This window comes from Saccopteryx leptura, chromosome 4, assembly GCF_036850995.1.
Source record: "Saccopteryx leptura isolate mSacLep1 chromosome 4, mSacLep1_pri_phased_curated, whole genome shotgun sequence".
Lineage (NCBI taxonomy): Eukaryota > Metazoa > Chordata > Mammalia > Chiroptera > Emballonuridae > Saccopteryx > Saccopteryx leptura.
The window spans coordinates 48,373,455-48,398,526 of NC_089506.1; the positions used below are offsets into that span (position 1 = coordinate 48,373,455).

Consider the following 25,072-nt stretch of genomic DNA (forward strand, 5'->3'; position numbering starts at 1 on the left):
TTGAGCCTTGTCCTTACTGTGCTCTGAACCTCCCCTTCAACCTGAGGTGAGAACTAGTCAGTTTGAATCAGGGTTTCTGTTACCTGTATCCAAAAGCATCCCAAGTGCTTCAGAAAGTTACTATGTGATTGCCTCTCTTGAAATCAAATAAAAATTTATTATGCTGGATTTTGAAAGTTTAAGATTTGTTATAAAAGAAATATAATTATTAAAGTAATCAAAGTTATAGAAACAGAAATTAAAATGGTGGTTGCCAAGGGATGAGGGAGGAAATGGGAAGTTATGCAATGGGTAGAGTTTTAGTTCTGCAAGATGACACAGCTCTAGAGAGCTACTGCACAGCACCGTGCACACAACTAACACTGCTGTATGGCACACTGAAAAAGGGGTAAGACGGTACATTTTATGTTTTTCATGGGAACAACAAAAAATATAATTATCATTAGCTTTTCTTTATCAAATCAAAATTCATTTAGAAAATGAGAAAAATATCACATCAATAATAATACAATATATAAACAACCTAGGAAAAATAAAACAAATGCCAACTACTTAAGAATAAACAAGGAACGAATACTTACAGTAAGAAAAAATTATAAAGCTCTCATGTCAGAAACAGATTTCAGGAAACACTGTCATACTATACTTTTTGAAAAGCTTCAACATTTGAGGTCAAATTTTCCATAATTTCAAGTCAATTCCAATAACAAAGTACTTTCAAGTCTCGGCCAGAATAACAAATAAATTTTCAGAAAATAAATTATTAACATAAGGATAGAATGAGAAAATGGTGGAAATAAAGATAAAAATGTATAAATAAACCATATTTAGAATTTTTCATAGGATGAACATGACATCTAACAATCAATAAAGAAAAGGTAGACGAATCAATAAATGGGGTTGATTCTACTGGTTAACTATAAAAATGTAAAATTAGAACTAGTTACATGTATGTGGCATATGTTTGTGCCTATGCATGCAAATCACACAAGCGAGAAAGAGAGAAGAAGAAGAAAGAAAGGCAACGAAGGGCAGCAGAAAAACAGAGAGGAGAGGGAGTGGGGATGATGAGAAAGGAAAGAGACGGAGGGGGACAGAGAGAGAACACAATGTACTTGAGAGTAAGCACGTGCTCACTGTTACTGACTGAATGTTTGTGTCTCCCCCAAAATCGTATGCTGAAATATAATGCCCAATGTAGCCTGACCTGTGGTGGTGCAGTGGATAAAGTGTCCACCTGGAACCCTGAGGTTGCTGGTTTGAGACCCTGAGCTTGCCTGGTCAAGGCTCAAATGGGAATTGATGCTTCCTGCCCCTTCCCCCTTCTCTTGCTCTCTCTCTTTCTCTCTCCTCTCTAAAATGAATAAATTTAAAAAAAAGAAATATAATTCCCAATTTTATCACATTTGGAAAAGAGAGTTGGCAGTAATTAGGTCACGAGGTAGAGCACCCATGAATGGTACCCTTATAAGTTTCCTGCTAAGAAGCCACAGAGCTAGCTTGCCCTATTTCACCATGTGAGGATATAAGAAGTAGGGATACTGCAACTTAGAACAGAGCCCTCACCTAAATCTGACCTAGCTGGCACCCTGCTCTTGAACTTCCAGTCTCTAGAGCTGTGAAAAATAACTATTTGTTATTTAAGCTACCCAGTCTATGATAATTAGCTATGGTCCAGACTGCTTAAGACGTAAATATTTCTACCTTGCCATCCTTGGAGTTATAAAGATACACTACTTTGTGGGTGGGGGGGGGGGGGGTGTGAAATATTTTATAAATAGACTACCAAATCACAAAGATGAAATTCATTTCATGACATACACATAAATAAATTCCAAATGGATTAAAGAGTTAAATGTTCCAGATTAAGGTGTTTAGAATTTTGAACACATCCTCTGGGGAATAGTGAAAAAAGCAAAGAAAAAAGGAAAGAAAAGCAAGCAAGCAAGCAAAAAGAGCCAATGAAATTCAGTAATCCACTTAGTAAAAAATTACTTTTATAAAACCAAGAAGTCACCCTGGCCAGTTGGCTCAGTGGTAGAGCATCAGCCAGGCATGTCGAAGTCCCAGGTTCAATTCCCAGTCAGGGTATACAGAAGCATCTCTCTCTTTCTCTCTCTCCATCTCCATCCCCATCTCCATCTCCATCTCTGTCTCCATCTCTGTCTCTCTCTTCCCTTCCTGCAGCCATGGCTCAAATGGTTTGAGCAAGTTGGCCCCAGGTGCTAAGGATGGCTCTATGGCCTTGCCTCAGGTGCTAAAATAGCTCAATTGCTGAGCAATGGAGTAGAGGCCCCATATGGGCAGAGCAGCACCAGGTAGGTAGGGGCTTGCCAGGTGGATCCTGGTCGGGGTGCATGTGGGAGTCTGTCTCTCTGCCTCCCCACATCTCATTTAATATGAAAAATAATAAAAAATAAAATAAAAGCAAGGAGTCAATATTAACTTTCAAACCTTAAATTAGATGTAATACATAAAAACATAACACTGCCCATAGTCACCTCAGCATGGCTAAGCCCCAAGGAATGACATCTAAAAGAAAGGGCTTAGTCTGAGCCACATCCCCTGCCAAATTCTCACAAAGGCAAAGTAATTGAAGAATACAAAACAGGCCCTGGCCGGTTGGCTCAGCGGTAGAGCGTTGGCCTGGCATGCGGGGGACCCGGGTTCGATTCCCAGCCAGGGCACACAGGAGAAGCGCCCATTTGCTTCTCCACCCCCCCTCCTTCCTCTCTGTCTCTCTCTTCCCCTCCCGCAGCCAAGGCTCCATTGGAGCAAAGATGGCCCGGGCGCTGGGGATGGCTCCTTGGCCTCTGCCCCAGGCGCTAGAGTGGCTCTGGTCACGGCAGAGCGACGCCCCGGAGGGGCAGAGCATCGCCCCCTGGTGGACAGAGCGTCGCCCCTGGTGGGCGTGCTGGGTGGATCCTGGTCGGGCGCATGCAGGAGTCTGTCTGACTGTCTCTCCCCATTTCCAGCTTCAGAAGAATACAAAAATAAATAAAAAAAAGAATACAAAACAGCCCTCTGTTAGGGAAGACACTTGGTCACCAGACATTCTACCACCAGGAAGTAGCCCTGACTCTCCCTACAAGGGATAAATTAGTCAGATAGTTTAATAGAAAGGTTAAATCAGGGAATTAGAGAGTTTAAGTGATAAAGCATAAAAAAGGGTAGAGGATAATCTGCATAGTTACAAAACCTATCAAAAGAAAGCAACAGATGTGGATACACCAATGGGGAAAGGAGAAAGTGGAGAAATTTTCAGAGGGCAAAGTGGCATTCTCAGAAGTGTCTGAAAAGCCTGGGGTGGCAGAGGTGGACCTGAACAGAGCGAAGCAAGGAGAGAGTCTAGCTCAGCAAAGTGAACCCTGATTTGTGAGCAAACACTTGGAACTGAGGAAAACAGGCTTTCTGAGCAAAATTAAATAAAAGATTACTGAAAGGGATAAAAATGTTTTCTTTACTATTTTTTTCCTCCAATCATTATATCAGTTAGTGAAACAAATTATTATACCAAACCATAATGCCAACAAAATAAGTTTGGCTTCAAGTAACATGAAGTGATTGCTTAACACAACTTTTAATAATGCATTTCTGTTGATAAAAGTGTTTAATAAAAGAATAGTTATAAAGAAAAATAATTCCACGGTAAGTCAGCAAATATTCATTTAAAACCTTAATTATGTTTGCCAAAATTATTTAGTCATCCTAAGAAAAACTGCTATTGTTTCTAACATGAATGTTTCTTTTCTAAAATGCACTGCTATCTTTTTACTATCCAAATACTACAGGTACATAGTAATAATGTCTTTTTCCAAGTCATAAATGAGGAAAGAGCAAACCCCATAGAGAAACTAGGGAAATAAAATTAGCAGCCAAAACAAGCAACACAAAGGAAGGGCTGCAGGCTACTGGGTTTGGAAGCATAAACATGACATGAGTACACCCATGACAGAGCAGTATGTAGCCACACCTGGAGGCTGACACTTAGGCCCCATTCCCAAGCCAGTAATAAAAACATGGCTCGAAAGCCGAAATGTGAAGATTCAACCACCTTAAATCAGCTTTGGTGTCAGGGACCTCTTCTGTGAATAAGCAAAATGAACTTAAATTCACTTTGTCTACAGAAGGTTGTGCTTGTCAAAAAGACCAATATATTTGCCTAGATGTTACAGGTCTCTGTTGTTATGGTTGGTACCAGTTTTGCAATAAACTGGCCTACTAAATAAAGAATACATTTAATAGAAAAGAAACTAACCAAAAATAAATAATTGTTTGTTGTATAGGTATTATGTACAAAAGTATCTATATAACTGAACTTTTAGCCTACGTATTTTATTAGTCTAATTCGGAACTACTAAATTATAATGAGTTCAATAGCAGTACCGGAGGAGAATGGTTCTGGGATGATGGTGGAATGGGAAGCACCAGGAATCTGCCATCCCAACTTGATAACAACTGCATTAGCAGAATCTGCCTGATGTAAGTATTTTGGAACTGTGGAATCCAGTTGAAGGCTTACAACTTTCAGGGGAAGACATGAATGGTAAATTGCAGTGAATTTCAGCATGTAGCACAGTAGCAGGTACCCATGTCCCCACCTTGCAGATGGCTGTGCACTTATTCTTGAGGCAGCATGCATACAGCTTGTGGAAACTAGAGTGGGCAAAAAAGTCTGTGTCCTCCAAATAATTGGATCTAAACTCAAATTGCTGCTATCTGCTTCTAATCACAAAGATGAAGACAAAGAGGTGAGGAGCCATTGTTTTTGCAACCCCTCCCACTGGCTGAAGAGACTTATGGGGAATTTAAAGAGCCAGTGTCCCTTTTCCCCATCCTTCATTATTTGCTTTTTTCCTCTTTCAGAAGTCAGACATTAAACACTAAGACATTCAAAAACAACTGTATATTCAAGGCAAATTAGAAAGTGACAACATGCCCAGGGAAAGGTTCAGAAAAGACCTGAGAAGACCTTATGTTTATACCTCAGGCTGATCCTTGGTATAAAAACAGTCAACTACAGTCAAATAAAAAACCAGAAATATAAGAAAAAACAGTAAATTCTAGAGAAGAAGAGGAAGAATCTGATTCCCATAGCAACCACATTAAGATTCAAATGTCCAGTGATCAAAATAAAAAGTTACAAGTCATACAAAGAAATGGGAAAATATGGCCTACTCAAAATCAACAAATACTTTCTGGAAAAAAAAGACTGATGGCAGTTATACAAGACAAAGACTTTAAAACAACTGTCTTAAAGATGCTCAAAAAACTAAGGGACGATATGGAGAAAGTCAAGAAACAATGTGGAGACAAAATAAAAATATCATTAAAGAAAAAGAAAACCTAAAAAATTTCTCTTTAATTCTGAAGCTGAAAAGTACATTTGAAATGAAAAACTAACTAGAGGGATTCAAAAGCAGAACTGAGCAGGCAGCAGAGACCAGGAGCCAACTTGAGTAAGATAATAGAAGTTATCAAGTCTAAAGAATAGAAATAAAAATACTGAAGTGAACAGATCCCTGTGTTATGCCATCAAGATCAACATAGGCATTGTGGAATTTCCAGAAAAAGAGAGAAAAAAAGCCAGAGAGAATATTTGGAGAATTAATGGCTGAAAACTTGCCAAATTTGAAGACGGACATGAATATAAACATCCAAGAAGCTCAACAATTTCCAAGTATGATGAATTCAGAGACCCACACCAAGACACATTATAATCAAACTTTCCAAAGATAAAGAAAAAAAATCTTGAAAGTAACAAGAAAGAGTGATTACAAGAAATTCTCAATAAGATTTTGTTCTCATCAGGAAATTTGGAAGCCAGAGGCAATGAACTGATATATTCAAAGTGCTAAAAAAAACATAAAGACAAAAAAACAAAAAACTCAACCAAGAAAGAATCCTAAATCCAGCAAAACTGTCCTTCAAATGTGAAGGAAAAATTAAGATATTCCCTAATAAACAAAGGCTCAGGGAGTGTGTGACAAAAAGACCTGCCCTTCAAGAGCTGCTAAAGGGAATTCTGCACATAGAAATGAAAGGATACTAGACAGTACCAAGACGCTACCAAAAAAAAAAGTTTCTGTAGGATGATGTGGCAGCATGTGCACATGCGCAGATGATGACGTAACACCATGTATACAGCGGAGCAGCCCATGGCCATGCCAGTCAAGATGTGGACGGTACAGAGGAAAGTTCAGTGTGTTCTGTGGCTCGCTAAATTCGAATCCGTGACCAAAGTGCAAAGTGAATATCGGCGCATTTATAACGAAGCGCCACCATATAGGAATAACGTTACTCGGTGGGATAAGCAGTTGAAGGAAAACAGCAGTTTGGTGGAGAAACCGGTTCTGGTAGGCCATCAGTCAGTGACGAGTCTGTAGAGGCTATACGGGATAGCTACCTAAGGAGCCCTAAAAAATCTGTGCGTGAGCCCACATCGAACTGCACTGAATAGGTATGAAACTGGGAGAGTTTTCCTTTTATTTGGTGCAGATTTCACATTTCTATCGTCTTTTGTTGCTTTCCTGTTTCTTTCCTGTGACCAGTCAAAAGTGCACCATGACTTTACGGACACAGAGTGTGTGTGTGTGTGTGTATGTGTGTGTGTGTATAAAGATAAATACATGGACAATTAAAAAGCTAAAACAATAGAGTCTAAACTCCACTTTTTGTTTTCTGCATGATTAAAGGACTATATATTTTTTAAATTATTAAACTAAAAGCTAGTATTACTTTGACTTTGGTTTGAAACTCTATGTTTTGTTTTCTACATAATTTAAGAGACTGGTGCATTTAAAATAACTATTGGATTATGGTTTGGGACACAGATTGTATAAAGATATAATTCTGTAACATCAATATCCACACTCAGGCAACCAATGACCTTTCTGTCTTTATACTTTTGCCTTCCTAAAAATTTCAAATAAATGAAATCATATATAGCTTTTTTAGCTGGTTTCTCTTAGCATGATTTTGTTTTTAGACTTATGTATGTTGATATATGCATCAGTACCTCATTCTTTTTGCTAGATAGTATTACATTGCATGAATATACCATATTTATCCACTCACCACTTGATATACATTATTCTAATAGTATATATCAGTACAACATTGAGATTTTAACCAATATTTAATTTCCCTAATGATCAATGATGTTGGACATCTTTTCATGAACTTATTTGTCATTGATATATTTGATAAAAAGTTTATGCCAAATTTTTAATTGTGTTGTTTTACTTAGTTTTTGAATTGTAATAATTACCTACATATTATAGATTCAAGTCCCCTATTGAATCTGAATACATTCTGCCATTTACTATCTTGTTTTATAATATTCTTTTTTTTTTTTAGTGAGGGGGGAGAAAGAAAGAGGAAGAGAAAGGGACAGACAGACAGGAAGGGAGAGAGATGAGAAGCATCAATTCTTCATTGTGGCATCTTATTCATTAATTGCCTTCTCATATGTGCCTTGACTAGGGGGCTTCAGCTGAGTCAGTGATCCCTTGCTCAAGTCAGCAACCTTGGAATCAAGCCAGCGACCATGGGGTCATGTCTATGATCCCACACTCAAGTCAGAGACCCCACGCTCAAGATGCTGATCCTGTGCTCAAGCCGGCAACCTCAGGGTTTCGAACCTGGGTCGTCAGTGTCCCTGACTGATGCTGTATCCACTGCACCACCGCCTGGTCGAGCTTATATTTTTCTTGGTAGTGTTTTTGAAATGTTAATGCTTGTTTTGCATATATTTTAAATTCTGCAATAAAAATTTAAAACTATGCTTCCAAAGACTAGTGAGTAAGATGATACAGTCACAACATAGTATTAATATAAAATAAATAGAACTCAAACTATATTTCCAGCATAACTCTAATTATGTAAGGCAGATAGAGTGGGACAAAAGTAGGTTTACAGTTGTTTGTATGGAAAAAGACATGCAGGCTTTGATTATTACAATACCTTTATTAACTCTAAAGGTATTTATCTAACTATAAATCTAATTTTTCTTTACCCTGTATATTTACATATTTATACATTTGGAAGGGAACATATCAAAATGTAAAAAGTGGTTATTAAAGAGTAAGGTTATGGGTAATTTTTATTCTTTTCCTTTTTAAACCTTCCTCAGATTCTTACCAATGGTAAGTTAGCATTCTCTGAAAAAACTTGAATACATTTCTTAAAAATCAAACCAGATCATCAATAGCTACACTCAGGACTTCTGATATAGCCAAGGTCAAAATAATATGTGAAGTTAAAGTAATCAGGATATGAATACTGCATTTACCATAAGAATAAAAAATAATACAAGGTATGATTTTGGTTTTAAAACAAAACTTAGGATCTCTCCTATACACACGTCCCTCCATAAAAGCATTGTCCAAGAGAGCTCGATAAAAACAGAACTGCAACGATGAAAAGGTTATTCCTGCTGTCCAATGCAATAGCCAGCCACCAACCACAATACAGCATTGGCTTTGGAGCAATGGAAACAGAAGTGTGGCTAGTGACTACCTTGAAAATGACATTGAGATGTGACTGAGAAATTAAGTTTCTCATTTAATTTTAATTCAAGTAGGCATACACGGTTAATGGCTAATGGTTACCACACTGGATAGCACAACTAGGGGTAAAAAACTAACCAGATTCATGTCTCTATTGACCATTTTCCTCTTCCTGGCAGTCATTTAGTAATTTATTGATATTCTATATTCTCTAAATTCTCCCTAAATATCTAATGAAGTAACACAATTTTATCAACAGCATCACTTTGGCAAGTAATGTATTATACCTGCTAAAGTAGGATTATTCTAACAAGTACATAGACATTCATAACAAATAAGCATTAATGCACAATGCTTTCCTTTTATTTGACCTTGGATAAAGCACACTTTCCCTTATGCTTAGGTCATTAGGAAGTTAAAATGTATACTTAGGGCTCACAAATAACTAACTCAAGCTGGTGTTAACTCTTTCTTGAATCTTATGAGTTTCATATGTGTGTGTGTGTATGTATGTGTGTGTGTGTGTATGTATATATATGTATATATATATAAATAACTGCTAAGATTCATTTCTAAATTTTAGTACTATAACACTTCTCAAAATGTTTTTCAAGATTAACAAAGTAACTAAACAGAAATAATAAATACAAATTACTTGAACAGACTTCCTGTAAGGTTTCAGAGTATCTTCTTACCTCTGATAACATCCAAATTAAAGGGACAAAAAAACATATTTTTATCTTTTCTAATTAAAAAAATCATTTGAACGAAACAGAAGCGATGATTTTTAAGCAGTGTGACTCTTAAAGTTATATACTTCTCCAAGCATTCATAAGAACTTCCACAATAGCAATCAGCCAGATATTTTATTAGCAATTTCCTAAGTAGATTAGATAATCAATATTTTTCTGTTCCATATTCTGTTTTAAATGATCTAACATACCTTGAATTTTCATGTTCTTGAAAATGTTGTGCTCTTAATTGGAATGCCACAAACAATGATGCTGCTGTTGCCAATAACTGCTTTTTCTCATTCTCTGTTAACTTGTGTCCTGAGAGAAATCAATCAATCAATCAATTGATCGATCAGATACACACATAATGTTAACATCTATTCTTCTATCTTTTAGAATTATGAGTCATTCATACAGGTATGTTATCAGGCATCCATTATAGAGCTGGTATTGTATCTGACACTGCAGCCTGCTGGGGGAATGGAAGAGAGCAAGATTGTTCAAATGACACAAAATACTCTGCTCACTGGAAGTTTATAGTCTGATTTCAGGAAAAAAAGATATCAAGCATGCACAGAATAAAATAATTACAAATAAAAACCCATACTCAGATCTTTAAGAAAAAAATTAAGACTCCTCATATCTTCTTATCACTCCTCTCCCCAATTTTACTTTTAAGCAAAGAATATAGGAAAAGCAGAAAAGAAGTGTTGTTGGTCAAGGACACTGGCTAGGCCATGTTTTGCAGTGAAGGATTAAAGGAAAATACAGGTGTGATATTCCTGTGTGGAGTCAGGGTTTGAATCTCAATCAAACCAGCCACCTGACCAGGCAGTGGCACAGTGGATAGAGCATTGGACTGAGATGCAGAGGACCTAGATTCGAAACCCCCAGGTCAATGGTTTGAGCGTGGGCTCATCTGATTTGAGCAGAGCTCACCAGCTTGAGTCCAAGGTCGCTGGTTTGAGCAAGGGGTCACTCTGTCTTCTGTAGCCCCCAGTTAAGGCACATATGAGAAAGCAATGAACAACTAAGGTGCTGCAGCGAAGAATTGATGCTTCTCATCTCTCTCCCTTCCTGTCTGTCCCTTTCTGTCCCTCTCTGTTTCTCTCTGTCTCTGTCACACACACGCAAAAACAAACAAATAAACAAACAACCAAACCTATTAGTAAAATCAGTCAACCAATCTCTCTCTCTCTCCCTTTCTTTAAATCCTAACATAATACAGTAGACCTAGGGACAGTGGTCTAACAAAGCTTAGGAAGGCTCCCTGGTCTGGCTACGTCTTGTGCAGCAGGGAAATCTGCTCTATTTGTGTAATTCTTCAAGAAGTGTGTGCGTAGGCCCAGGCTGGGTGGCTTAATGAATAGAGCGTCATCCAGGTGCACCAAGGTCATGGGTTTGATCCCTAGTCAGAACACATACAAGGAGCAATCAGTAAGTGCACAACTACATGAAACAACTACATGGAACAATGAGTTGATTCTCTCCCTCTCTCTCTCTCTCTCTCTCTCTCTGAAATCAATGAAAAAAATTAAGAAGAAAAAAGTGTCTGAGTCAAGGCAGGATTTGATACTTCAGCATCTGCAGGTTAATATGCTCCTTAAGAGCTGTGATCTCACCGCAATTTCTAACACTGTTGATTTACCACAGCACACAGCACTATACACAGATGGAAGAGTATTAAGTGATACAGTATGGGAATTTGAATGCTACTTGTAAAATTCACACACACATTCAAATAATTATTTAAATTCATTTGAAAGAAATGAGGCATCTGAATAATTTAAAAATTCATTTACAATAGAAATAAAAATATTCATAGTTAGGACACAGATACTTTCCAGATCTGAAACCCACTTTTCTATGGGAAGGTGCTCCGTGAAACAAAGGAGCAGTGTTTCATGAAACTGAAGAGAGGGGACAGCCCAGTGATGCTCCAGTGCGCAGCGTCTGCCTGGCTCCTTAGTGTGAATACTTTCTCCAGGGCAATTTCAAACTTCCAACATTTTCTCAAAGAGGATGGACTAGGAGGAGGTGTGTACAGTGGTTCTCCCAAGGTGTACGTTGGCTCTAGAGCCTGTGGAACAGAGTCCTTGGAAAGGTGTTTCAAAGGTCTAAATCAGGCCTGGTCAACATACGGCCCGCAGGCCGAATCGACCCGCATAATGAGTTTATCTGGCCCACGGTTAAATATTTAATATTCTCTGCACGACGCACTGTGGAAATGAAACAAGTGGTACTTTTAAATCATTATACATAAACTACGATATCTAACCATTGTACAACAATGAAAGTTAAAATCTCAGCTACTCAGAAACAGAAGCGTCTTTGATTGGAAATCGAGATATTTAAGAAGATAGTGACACGCGGAAAAGAATTCTGCGTATTTAGGGTTAACTTCCAATAATTAGTCGAATGGATTCGCGATACTTCTTTTTTTTTTTTTTAAATATTCCATTATAAAGATTTACAACTTTTGTACTCATCTGTGCAATTTTTATAAGCAATTGAATAATGGAAAATATGGAAATTTAAAGAAACTTGCCAAGGAATATTTAGTAATCTTCACCTCAACTTATATTTGTGAACAAACTTTTTCTTTAATGAATCTAAGTAAAAGTACAACAAAATCAAGATTGGATGATTTACATTTGGAGGCTGTGTTAAGAATAGCTACTACAAGTATAGAACCAGATATTAAAAAAATGATAGGCGATGCAAAGCACCTCAAAACATCACATTAGTTTTTTTGTTAATTTGTTGTACTAAATTACTTATATTTATTCATAAACAATTTACATAATAAAATTTTGTTTACTTAAACGAATTGTTTTTTCATATAACATTTTTAATTTTAATATTTCGTCTGGCCCGTGAAAAAAGTTTTCTTTCTAATCTGGCCTGGGAGCAAAAACTGTTGGCCACGCCTGGAAATGCTACCCTGTCCTTGAAGTCAGTCTGATTCCCTAAATCCGAACTGGTTTCTTTATTTTTCACCCTCAAGCTACTTTGCTTATCCTTTCCTTAGCACTTATTTTAGTCTGTCCTGTAATTAGTTCTTTGTATGTTTATTTATCTTGTGATGCAAATTCCTAAAGAACAGGAAAAATATATTATTCGTCTTTGATTTTCTTCTAAAGTTTATATCTATTATTTGTTGAATGATTTAAACGACGGTTTTTAAAGGCCACACTTAAGTCCATGCATCACAGTACCACTCTTAAAGGTAAAAAACTATTTGACTAAATTCAGTGAGGAAAAAAAAGAAGTGTAATTAATGGTATTTTTAATTTCAATCAAATTTCTATTAAAATTCTGCAACTTTTCAGAAGAGAAAGATAATTTTGATAATTTCTTTTGATAAGGTTGGTGATTGAAGTATAGTAATGCAGAGAAATAAGTCTAAAATGTTCATTACAGGCCTACTGACATTATAGTTCTTAAAATGTTTTCTCATTTTCCCTTTCAGACTCAAAATACCTTCTTCCCCATTTTCCACTTATTTTTGTAATCAAAGGAAAATAGCTTTGCAACATCAGAACATATTAAGTTGACATGAGAACAAATTCTGGTGTATTTTATTTTTAAAATGTAGACACAATCATTTCAAAGTTCAATCTAAGAACCTTTAGTAACACTGTCCTAGTCTACAAATAAACTTGGGATAATAAACATACATAATACAAAATTTCTATGCAGTTATAAAAACAGGCACTTGCCTATGCATAGTGCCTAGGATAGCTGGACAGATGGGAAGCAGATGGGTAATCCCAAAGGGGCAAAATGACCCAGCCTCAAACATATGGAGAAGATCCTGGATTAACTTCAGTTGCCACTTCCTGCTGCTCTTTCAGGCACATACATCAAACAATCAAAATGACACAGTTTAATATATCTAAGACCTGCACTGGGAGAAAATAGGGGGAAAGAAACAATAAACTGAAGATGAAGAACAAGAGATAGTAGCCATTCAGAGAAGAAAGAACTGACATGAAAATAATAGAGGAAATAAGAGGCAAACATGAAGAACGGTAAATACAGGTGTGTACTTTAAAGTCCTTACAGGCAACACAACAGCATACAGCATACTCTGAAAACTTCTGTGATGATGACTTTGAATCCTAGCACAATTAAACGAGTACTAAAAGAAAGGTTGAAAGCTCTAAATTCAATTTCTGGCTTTTATCACATTACTGGTTTTCAGACTTAATCTCTCTGTGCTTCCTCACATGTAAAATGAAAGCTGAGACTAAAAGTTGCTAAAGGTCATTCTAATAACTTAAAAATATGTTCCTCTCTTACATGAGTATAATAAACAGAGTTACACTGTCAATGCTGATAATTTCCTATCAAAAAAAGCAATGTAATATGTTAAGTTTATCACAGAAAACTACAACATTAGGTGCTAGGTAAATTTCTGAGTTTCCTTAAAAATGTGGAACATAACTGTTATGTTATGTACAGCATATAGTAACAACTCACATTAGAAATTTTAAATCCTGCCTGACCAGGCAGTGGCGCAGTAGATAGAGCGTCGGACTGGGATGAGGAAGGACCCAGGTTAGAGACCCTGAGTTCGCCAGCTTGAGCACAGGCTCATCTGGTTTGAGCAAAAGCTCACCAGCTTGGACCCAAGGTCACTGGCTCGAGCAAGGGGTTACTCAGTCTGCTGAAGGCCCGCGGTCAATGAACAACGAAGGTGTCGCAATGCGCAACGAAAAACTAATGATTGATGCTTCTCATCTCTCCGTTCCTGTCTGGCTGTCCCTGTCTATTTCTCTCTCTGACTCTCTCTCTGTCACTGAAGGAAAAAAAAAAAAAGAAATTTTAAATCCTCTATTTTCTTCTCTATGATAATGGGATACAATGTCATATATAATTTATATATTTACACACATATAAATGTGTGTCTGTATGTATAAGAATCCATGCACATATACAGTATGTTTGCTCTAAAGGTTCCCTGAAGTTTTGCCCGTTGTCTCCTGCCTACTGTTCCATGTCATATCACCTTCACAGGTGCATCAGCTAGGTAGACATGAAAGCACCTGGAAATCCTGGCAGAAATTAGAGTTTGTGTAGATGCTAGGGATGCAATAAGAAGCAGTAACATGAGTGGTTTTTGGCTTCATGAAAAATAGTTAGATATTAATGAAATAATAAGGCAAGTATAAAACTGCAATCATATATGGTTGCATTTTATATTTATAAAAGTTTTAAAACTCAGGAAAAAGAGCCTGAACACACATTAGTCTTTATATTTAAGTTCCTACATAAAATAAAATTCATTTCTCTTGCTACTAATAATAAAACCAACTCTATAACACAAAAGCTTTAAAAAAAAACAGTCAAATGAACAGACACTTCTCCCAGGAAGAAATACAAATGGACAACAGATATATGAAAAGATGCTCATCTTCTTTAGTTATTAGAGAAATGCAAATCAAAACGGCAATGAGATACCACCTCACACCTGTTAGATTAGCTATTATTAACAAGATAGGTAATAGCAAATGTTGGAGAGGCTGTGGAGAAAAAGGAACCCTCATACACTGTTGGTGGGAATGTAAAGTAGTACAACCATTATGGAGGAAAGTATGGTGGTTCCTCAAAAAACTGAAAATAGAACTACCTTATGACCCAGCAATCCCTCTACTGAGTATATACCCCCAAAACTCAGAAACATTGATACGTAAAGACACATGCAGCCCCATGTTCGCTGCAGCATTGTTCACAGTGGCCAGGACATGGAAACAACCAAAAAGCCCATCAATAGATGACTGGATAAAGAAGATGTGGCACATAAACACTATGGAATACTACTCAGCCATAAGAAATGATGATATCGGATCATTTACAGCAAAATGGTGGGATCTTGATAACATTATACGAAGTGAAATAAGTAAATCAGAAAAAACCAGGAACTGCATTATTCCATACATAGGTGAGACATAAAAGTGAGACTAAGAGATATTGATAAGAGTGTGGTGGTTATGGGGGGAGGGGGAAGAGGGAGAGGGGAAAGGGGGAGGGGCACAAAGAAAACTAGATAGAAGGTGACAGAGGACAATCTGACTTTGGGTGATGGGTATGCAACATAATTGAACAACAAGATAACCTGGACATGTTATCTTTGAATATATGTATCCTGATTTATTGATGTTGCCCCATTAAAAAAATAAAATTATTAAAAAAAAAAAACAGTCAAATTGATAATCACCATTTAGTCTTATGAAAATTCTGTACTGTAAATTCTGTGGTAAAGAATTGTTTGTAAATGTAACCAATAGTTGAACTACATGAATTTGACCTGAATCTATATACAGTTTTCAAAATGACTGAGACAATTTATCTACTAAATCACTTTAAATTGATATAAGGAACACTTGATATTTGCAGAAGAATATCTAATCTTTGTATATCCCCAAGTTCATTAGAAATATATGTAAAGGCTTCTTGCTTGCACCTGAATAACAACATTTCTACTAAGTCTCATGTAAGCCTTCTTGGTTTCTTAATATCATGTTAAACATGTTTTCAATGTTCACTAAGGGCTTTTCTCTGACTCTCCTCTGATGAGTTTTCCTATGACTGGAAACACTTACTGATAACTTTATAGTACTAAATTTCACATTCTACTCATTATTTAACTCAAAACCAATTCTTCTGAATGCAAACCACACTCTCCTTAGACATCTTTATTTCCATTAACAAAAATAGCATCTATTATTTTGAAATTTCCAGTGCTAATTTTCATAAATGTATAATTTTAATTATTAAAGAAGAGTTTCTGCATATACCCATACCAGCAGGGAAAATAAATCTGAATTGACTTTCAGAAATCAGAAAATAAGGGAGGCTAATGCTCTGCCGATATGTTTTGCTTCAAAACTAGATTAGATGATCCGATATCATCATTTCTTATGGCTGAGTAGTATTCCATAGTGTATATGTGCCACATCTTCTTTATCCAGTCATCTATTGATGGGCTTTTTCGTTGTTTCCATGTCCTGGCCACTGTGAACAATGCTGCAATGAACATGGGGCTGCATGTGTCTTTACGTATCAATGTTTCTGAGTGTTGGGGGTATATACTCAGTAGAGGGATTGCTGGGTCATAAGGTAGTTCTATTTTCAGTTTTGTTTAACTAGATTAAACATTCCACACAGTTTAACTCCTCACTCAACAAAATTATAGATTATTACACATTCATGAATTACTTATGAATACACAAAATTATAACTGTCAATAGTCTAGAATACTGTAGTATGTTAATAAATCAAGTATAATAGGCCTTACTTTCAAAATAAAAAATATGCATTACAATAAGAATAAAAAATAGTAACTTTAATACATTAAAAGACTTCAATGCATACGAACCTTTAAAACCATCAGGATATACATCAGAAAGAAATTTAGTGTTGATGTCTCCTTTTACAAAGCGTGAGTTGATTATCACCTCTCGAAGTAATGCAATATTATGTGTAACACCTAAAAATAAAATGATTATCAGATTGAATTGGAGAAAAATCGGTCAATTAAAAATATAATTCTTATTATCAAAAGAAATTTATCACCAGTTTCCTATAACTAGCAAGAACAATGCAGGATCACTCATCTCCTTCACTTCAAGTGACAACAAAAGATTCTGAACTTGAGGTAGAAATAAAACTCTAAATGTAAACTTAAAAATCTGGTGATTACTAAATCAATTCAATGGAGAAATAAATATCTTTTCAATAAAGGGTAGAATAACAATATACCTATTTAGAGGAAAAAAGTAAATGAACCTCAACCCTAACTCATGCCATACACAAAAATTAACTCAAGTTGAATCATAAAATATAAAACACAAAAGTATAAGACACAGTAGAAGAAAATACAAGCAAAAAACCTGTTACTATGAAGTAAACAACAGACTCTTAGTACACAAAAACCAAAAATAATGAAAATATTGACAAGTTGAACTTTATCAAAATATACATTTATTCTTTAAAGGATATAGTTTAAAAAATGAGATGGTGAAGATGACGTCAGAGTAATGGCAGGGTAGGAAGCGATACCGATAAATCTCCCCCAAAACTCAACAAGATCTTCAACCAGAAACAGAAAAACCTATACTTGGAGCCTCCAGATGCTTCGCAATACACCCAAAGGTATGGTCGAGTGAAAAATTGGCTAAATATATAACCAAACCCCGAAGGAAATAGGGAGTAAGAAATGCTCCGCCTTCCTCACTAACCTAAACAGGGCGGCTTTCTCTGGTAACTGTGAATATAGAAACTGAGGCGGGCAAAGGGGGTGAATAGATCCAGGCCGCGGCACAAATGGCCGAACCAGGCTGTGGCACGGAGATCCAAGCCGAGGAAAAACTGATCCTGTGGCAACCCGGGCAATACAAGCTAACACTCGCGCCAAACCCAAACAAAGAAAGACAAGCGGGGCGGCCATTTTACCCAGTCTCCTGGTCGGCGTGCGCACAGTTAGTGGGCGAGAGATTTCTTCCTAGGCCCCAAGAGTGGGTGCTCGTGTTGCCCCACGGAGAGGCAGGGTCAGAGGCCTTTCTGTGGGCCGAGGGCAGAGTCTCTGGGCAGCCCCAGCGCCCTGGGAAAGCCACGCACGGGAGGGAGTGAGAACTAATTCCAACAGTGGAGATTTTCCGTGCTGGAGGGGGTTTAACTCAGAGGGAAACGCAGCCGGCCTCATATCCTGGGTTGCGCGCGCAGATAGTGAATGAGAGATTCCTCCGAGTGCCTCGGCAGTGCACGCCCGTGTTATCGCACAGAGGGGCAGAGTCAGGGGCCTTTGTGTGGGCCAAAGCGGAATCTCAGGCTGCCCCAGCGCCTTGCAAAGGCCGCGCACGGGGACGGAGCGAGACTCAGTTCCAACGCTGCAACTTTTCCCTGCGGTTGGGGGTTTCACTCAGAGCGTGAGACTGCTGGCCGGATATCCTGGTCTGCGCGCGCAGCCAGTGAGAGAGAGTTTCCTCCAAGCGCCCCGGAAGTGGGCGCCCGCCTGTGTTACCGGACAGAGTGGCAGACAGAGCCAGAGGTCTTTGAGTGGGCGGAAAGCCCGCCTGATTATGCTAGCAGCTCTGACTGACTGAGCCTTACCCAGAGCCCTGTGCTGAGTGGAAATAGAGTGGGGAGTTGCCAGCTCTTTGAGCCTCTTACTATCCAGGCAGAGGCAGCAGCAACCCCATAGCTGGATTATCAGGCTACTAATTGAGGAAGGAAAGACTAGGAGAAAGGCTCCAGCAACACGGACTCTCTCACTGTCAGAGCCTATAAATGCTAATGAGCCTCGACTGCCAACGAGACTAAAGCACAATACATGACATTGCCATAGAGACTTATCAACTGCAAACCTCTACCTGAGCGTGCCAAAGGGGCAGAACCCGGGGTACAGAGTCACCGACCAGGAAGAGGGACAGAAAAGAAAAAGCAAGAAGATAACCTCTCAAAATCAAGAATAATCTGCAGACTTTATAACCTATCCCATTTTATTATATTTGTTCGTTTGTTTCTCTTATCTTCATTCTTGATACTTTTTTTCCTCCTCCAATTTGGTCGATTAACTCTCTGCCGGTCTTACTCTCTCCTCTCCTTGAACTACACTACCCATAAGTGTTACATCTCCCATTATCTTTTCTCTTCTCTTCCTTTCTCTCTATGAGGGTTGCACTCCAAAACCCTTAACTCTCTCTCTCTCTCTCTCCTTTCTTTTTTCTTCTTTTAGTGGTTCCCTCTTTTTTTTTCTCTCTCTCTCTCTCTTTTCTCCCTCTATATTAGTTTCTTCCTTTCTCCTTTACATCTCCTCTCATTCAAACCTCAATAACAAACAAATTATCTTATCTGGGACTCAAACTTATGTTTGTGGCATTTTGGGGGGTTTTTACTTCACCTTTTCAACTCACTAGCAGTGCTCCCATCCCTGGCTCTCCATTTTATCTAGTTCTTGTTCCACTAAATACAATAGTAATTTTTTAATTTGTCCCACCATTTTTCCATTTTCCTCTTATTCCTCTCGTCATAACTCTTAGACAACCAACACCTAAAAGCAAATCATTTTATTCTTGACCCAAATTTTTTCCTTATTTGCTTTTTGTGGGTCCATACGCTCTTTTTTTTTTTTTTTTTTTTTTTGCCCCTTTATTACTTTTCCCCAATTCAGGCCCTCCATCACAGGCATTGTTTGTTATAATTCACAGTTCACCACAAGATTTTCTCAAGAAAAAGGGGAGAGGAGAGGAGAGGAAAAAAGGAGGGGGGGAATAATTTCCTTTTTAAAAAAATTTTATTTTATTTTATTTTTCTCTATTTCATTATTAATTTAAAAAAAAAAAAACAACTCTTTTCGATTTTTTATTTTTTTTATTTTTATTTTTTTATTATTTTTTTAACTTTTTATTCTTTATTAAATCTCATAAATACTATCAACAAAATCACCCTCAGATGCCATTAAGGAAGAGAAAATCGAATATCATGGATACAAAAGAAAGAGAGGTAACACAGCTAGATGAGGAAAAATCTATGGAGAAAAAATTTAATATATTGGAAACCTTGGAGCTAAATGACAGAGAATTCAAGATAGAAATCCTAAAAATCCTCCGAGATATACAAGAAAACACAGAAAGGCATTTTAGAGAGCTCAGAAAACAACTCAATGAACACAAAGAATATATGTCCAAGGAAATTGAAACTATAAAAACAAATCAAACAGAGATGAAAAACTCAATTCACGAGCTGAAAAACAAAGTAACAAGCTTAGCTAATAGAACAGGTCAGATAGAAGAGAGGATTAGTGAAATAGAAGACAAGCAACTTGAGGCACAACAGAGAGAAGAAGAAAGAGACTCAAAAATTTAAAAAAAAATGAGATAGCCCTACAAGAATTATCTGACTCCATCAAAAAGAATAACATAAGAATAATAGGTATATCAGAGGGAGAAGAGAGAGAAAATGGAATGGAGAACATACTCAAACAAATAATAGATGAGAACTTCCCAAGCCTGTGGAAAGAACTAAAGCCTCAAGTTCAAGAAGCAAAGAGAACTCTGAGTTTTCTTAACCCCAACAAACCTACTCCAAGGCATATCATAATGAAATTGACACAAACCAACAGCAAAGAAAAAATTCTCAAGGCAGCCAGGGAAAAGAAGAATACAACATATAAAGGAAGGCCCATTAGATTATCATCAGATTTCTCAGCAGAAACTCTACAAGCTAGAAGAGAGTGGACCCCAATATTTAAAGTCCTGAAAGAGAGGAACTTTCAGCCACAAATACTATACCCATCAAAGCTATCCTTCAAATATGAAGGAGAAATAAAAACATTCACAGATACAGAAAAGATGAGGGAATTTATCATCAGAAAACCCCCACTCCAGGAATTACTAAAGGGGGTTCTCCAATCAGATACAAAGAACAAAAAAAAACAGAGCCACAAGTAAAAGCTCCAAGAAGAACACAATAAAACCAAATTTAAACTGTGACAACAACAAAAAGAAAGAGGGGGAGAAGATGGAAATTAACAATAGCAAAGGACGATGGAGTGCAAAAGTACTCACAAAATAGTTCGCTACAATGAACAGGGTAGGGACCCTTTTCATTACTCAAAGGTAACCACCATTGAAAAAACCACCACAGAAGCACATGAGATAAAAAAGATAGCAACAGAGGAAAGATGTATGGAATACAACCAAATAAAAACAAAAGATAGAAAAACAAAAGAGAAGGATTAAACAAGACACAAAACTAACAGAAAGCAAGATATAAAATGGCAATAGGGAACTCACAAGTATCAATAATTACACTAAATGTAAACGGATTAAACTCACCAATAAAAAGGCAGAGAGTAGCAGAATGGATTAAAAAAGAAAATCCAACTGTATGCTGCCTACAGGAAACTCATCTAAATAACAAGGATAAAAACAAATTCAAAGTGAAAGGCTGGAAAACAATACTCCAAGCAAATAACATCCAAAAAAAAGCAGGTGTAGCAATACTCATATCGGATAATGCTGACTACAAGACAACAAAAGTACTCAGAGACAAAAATGGCCATTTCATAATGGCTAAGGGGACACTGAATCAAGAAGACATAACAATTCTTAATATATATGCACCAAACCAAGGAGCACCAAAATATATAAGACAGCTACTTATTGATCTTAAAACAAAAACTGACAAAAACACAATCATACTTGGAGACCTCAATACACCGCTGACGGCTCTAGATCGGTCATCCAAACAGAGAATCAACAAAGACATAGTGGCCTTAAACAAAACACTAGAGCACCTGGATATGATAGACATCTACAGGACATTTCATCCCAAAGTGACTGAGTATACATTTTTCTCCAGTGTACATGGATCATTCTCAAGAATTGACCATATGTTGGGACACAAAAACAACATCAGCAAATTCAGAAAAACTGAAGTTGTACCAAGCATATTTTCTGATCATAAAGCCTTGAAACTAGAATTCAACTGCAAAAAAGAGGAAAAAAATCCCACAAAAATGTGGAAACTAAACAACATACTTTTAAAAAATGAATGGGTCAAAGAAGAAATAAGTGCAGAGATCAAAAGATATATACAGACTAATGAAAATGACAATACGACATATCAGAATCTATGGGATGCAGCAAAAGCAGTGATAAGAGGGAAGTTCATATCACTTCAGGCCTATATGAACAAACAAGAGAGAGCCCAAGTGAACCACTTAACTTCCCACCTTAAGGAACTAGAAAAAGAAGAACAAAGACAACCCAAAACCAACCGAAGAAAGGAGATAATAAAAATCAGAGCAGAAATAAATGAATTAGAGAACAGAAAAACTATAGAAAAAATTAATAGAACAAGGAGCTGGTTCTTTGAAAAGATCAACAAAATTGACAAACCCTTGGCAAGACTTACCAAGGAAAAAAGAGAAAGAACTCATATAAACAAAATCCAAAATGAAAGAGGAGAAATCACCACGGACACCGTAGATATACAAAGAATTATTGTAGAATACTATGAAAAACTTTATGCCACTAAATTCAACAACCTAGAAGAAATGGATAAATTCCTAGAACAATACAACCTTCCTAGACTGAGTCAAGAAGAAGCAGAAAGCCTAAACAGACCTATCAGTAGAGAAGAAATAGAAAAAAAACATTAAAAACCTCCCCAAAAATAAAAGTCCAGGCCCTGACGGCTATACCAGCGAATTTTATCAAACATTCAAAGAAGACTTGGTTCCTATTCTACTCAAAGTCTTCCAAAAAATTGAAGAAGAAGCAATACTTCCAAACACATTTTATGAGGCCAACATAACCCTCATACCAAAACCAGGCAAGGATGGCACAAAAAAAGAAAACTACAGACCAATATCTCTAATGAATACAGATGCTAAAATACTAAACAAAATACTAGCAAATCGAATACAACAACATATTAAAAAAATAATACATCATGATCAAGTGGGATTCACCCCAGAATCTCAAGGATGGTTCAACATACGTAAAACGGTTAACGTAATACACCATATCAACAAAACAAAAAACAAAAACCACATGATCTTATCAATAGACGCAGAAAAGGCTTTCGATAAAATACAACACAATTTTATGTTTAAGACTCTCAACAAAATGGGTATAGAAGGAAAATATCTCAACATGATAAAGGCCATATATGATAAACCATCAGCTAACATCATATTAAATGGCACTAAACTGAAGGTTTTCCCCCTTAAATCAGGAACAAGACAGGGTTGTCCACTCTCTCCACTCTTATTTAATGTGGTACTAGAGGTTCTAGCCAGAGCAATCAGACAAGACAAAGAAATAAAAGGCATCCATATCGGAAAAGAAGAAGTAAAGGTATCACTTTTTGCAGATGATATGATCCTATACATCGAAAACCCCAAAGAATCCACAAAAAGACTACTAGAAACAATAAGCCAATACAGTAAGGTAGCAGGATACAAAATTAACATACAGAAGTCAATAGCCTTTCTATATGCCAACAATGAAACAACTGAGAAGGAACTCAAAAGAATAATCCCCTTCACGATTGCAACAAAAAAAATAAAACACTTAGGAATAAACATAACAAAGAATGTAAAGGACTTATATAATGAAAACTATAAACCATTGTTAAGGGAAATTGAAAAAGATATAATGAGATGGAAGAATATACCTTGTTCTTGGCTAGGAAGAATAAATATAATCAAGATGGGTATATTACCCAAAGCAATATACAAATTTAATGCAATTCCCATCAAACTTCCAATGACGTTTTTTAAAGAAATAGAGCAAAATATCATCAGATTTATATGGAACTATAAAAAACCCCGAATAGCCAAAGCAATCCTAAAGAAAAAGAATGAAGCTGGGGGCATTACAATACCTGACTTTAAACTATATTATAGGGCCACGACAATCAAAACAGCATGGTATTGGCAGAAAAATAGACAATCAGACCAATGGAACAGAATAGAAAGTCCAGAAATAAAACCACATATATATAGTCAAATAATTTTTGATAAAGGGGCCAACAACACACAATGGAGAAAAGAAAGCCTCTTCAATAAATGGTGCTGGGAAAACTGGAAAGCCACATGCAAAAGAATGAAACTGGACTACAGTCTCTCCCCCTGTACAAAAATTAACTCAAAATGGATCAAAGATCTAAACATAAGACCTGAAACAATTAAGTACATAGAAGAAGACATAGGTACTCAACTCATGGACCTGGGTTTTAAAGAGCATTTTATGAATTTGACTCCACAGGCAAGAGAAGTGAAGGCAAAAATTAATGAATGGGACTACATCAGACTAAGAAGTTTTTGCTCAGCAAGAGAAACTGATAACAAAATAAACAGAAAGCCAACTAAATGGGAAATGATATTTTCAAACAACAGCTCAGATAAGGGCCTAATATCCAAAATATACAAAGAACTCATAAAACTCAACAACAAACAAACAAACAATCCAATAAAAAAATGGGAAGAGGATATGAATAGACACTTCTCCCAGGAAGAAATACAAATGGCCAACAGATATATGAAAAGATGCTCATCTTCTTTAGCTATTAGAGAAATGCAAATCAAAACTACAATGAGATACCACCTCACCCCTGTTAGATTAGCTATTATCAACAAGTTGGGTAATAACAAATGTTGGAGAGGATGTGGAGAAAAAGGAACCCTCATACACTGTTGGTGGGAATGTAAAGTAGTACAACCATTATGGAAGAAAGTATGGTGGTTCCTCAAAAAACTGAAAATAGAACTACCTTATGACCCAGCAATCCCTTTACTGGGTATATATCCCAAAAACTCAGAAACATTGATACGTAAAGACACATGCAGCCCCATGTTTATTGCAGCATTGTTCACAGTGGCCAGGACATGGAAACAACCAAAAAGCCCGTCAATAGATGACTGGATAAAGAAGATGTGGCACATATACACTATGGAATACTACTCAGCCATAAGAAATGATGACGTCGGAACATTTACAGCAAAATGGTGGGATCTTGATAACATGATACGAAGTGAAATAAGTAAATCAGAAAAAACCAGGAACTGTATTATTCCATACGTAGGTGGGACATAATAGTGAAACTAAGAGACATTGATAAGAGTGTGGTGGTTACGGGGGGGAGGGGGCAATGGGAGAGGGAAAGGGGGTGGGGAGGGGCACAAAGAAAACAAGATAGAAGGTGACAGAGGACAATCTGACTTTGGGTGGTGGGTATGCAACATAATTGAACGACAAGATAACCTGGACTTGTTATCTTTGAATATATGTATCCTGATTTATTGATGTCACC

At 36.9% G+C, this 25,072-nt stretch overlaps 1 protein-coding gene across 2 annotated transcripts in view; it reads right to left on the reverse strand.

The window, feature by feature from the left end:
* Positions 1-25,072, reverse strand: part of PCCA (propionyl-CoA carboxylase subunit alpha) — a 446,596-nt gene that overhangs the window by 164,695 nt on the left and 256,829 nt on the right. For both annotated transcript variants that reach the window (XM_066380610.1, XM_066380609.1), the window contains exons 17-18: positions 16,629-16,739; positions 9,454-9,562 (exon numbers count right to left, since the gene is read on the reverse strand). In XM_066380610.1, the coding sequence (XP_066236707.1) occupies positions 9,454-9,562; positions 16,629-16,739 (220 nt within the window). The remainder of the gene's footprint in view (positions 1-9,453; positions 9,563-16,628; positions 16,740-25,072) is intronic.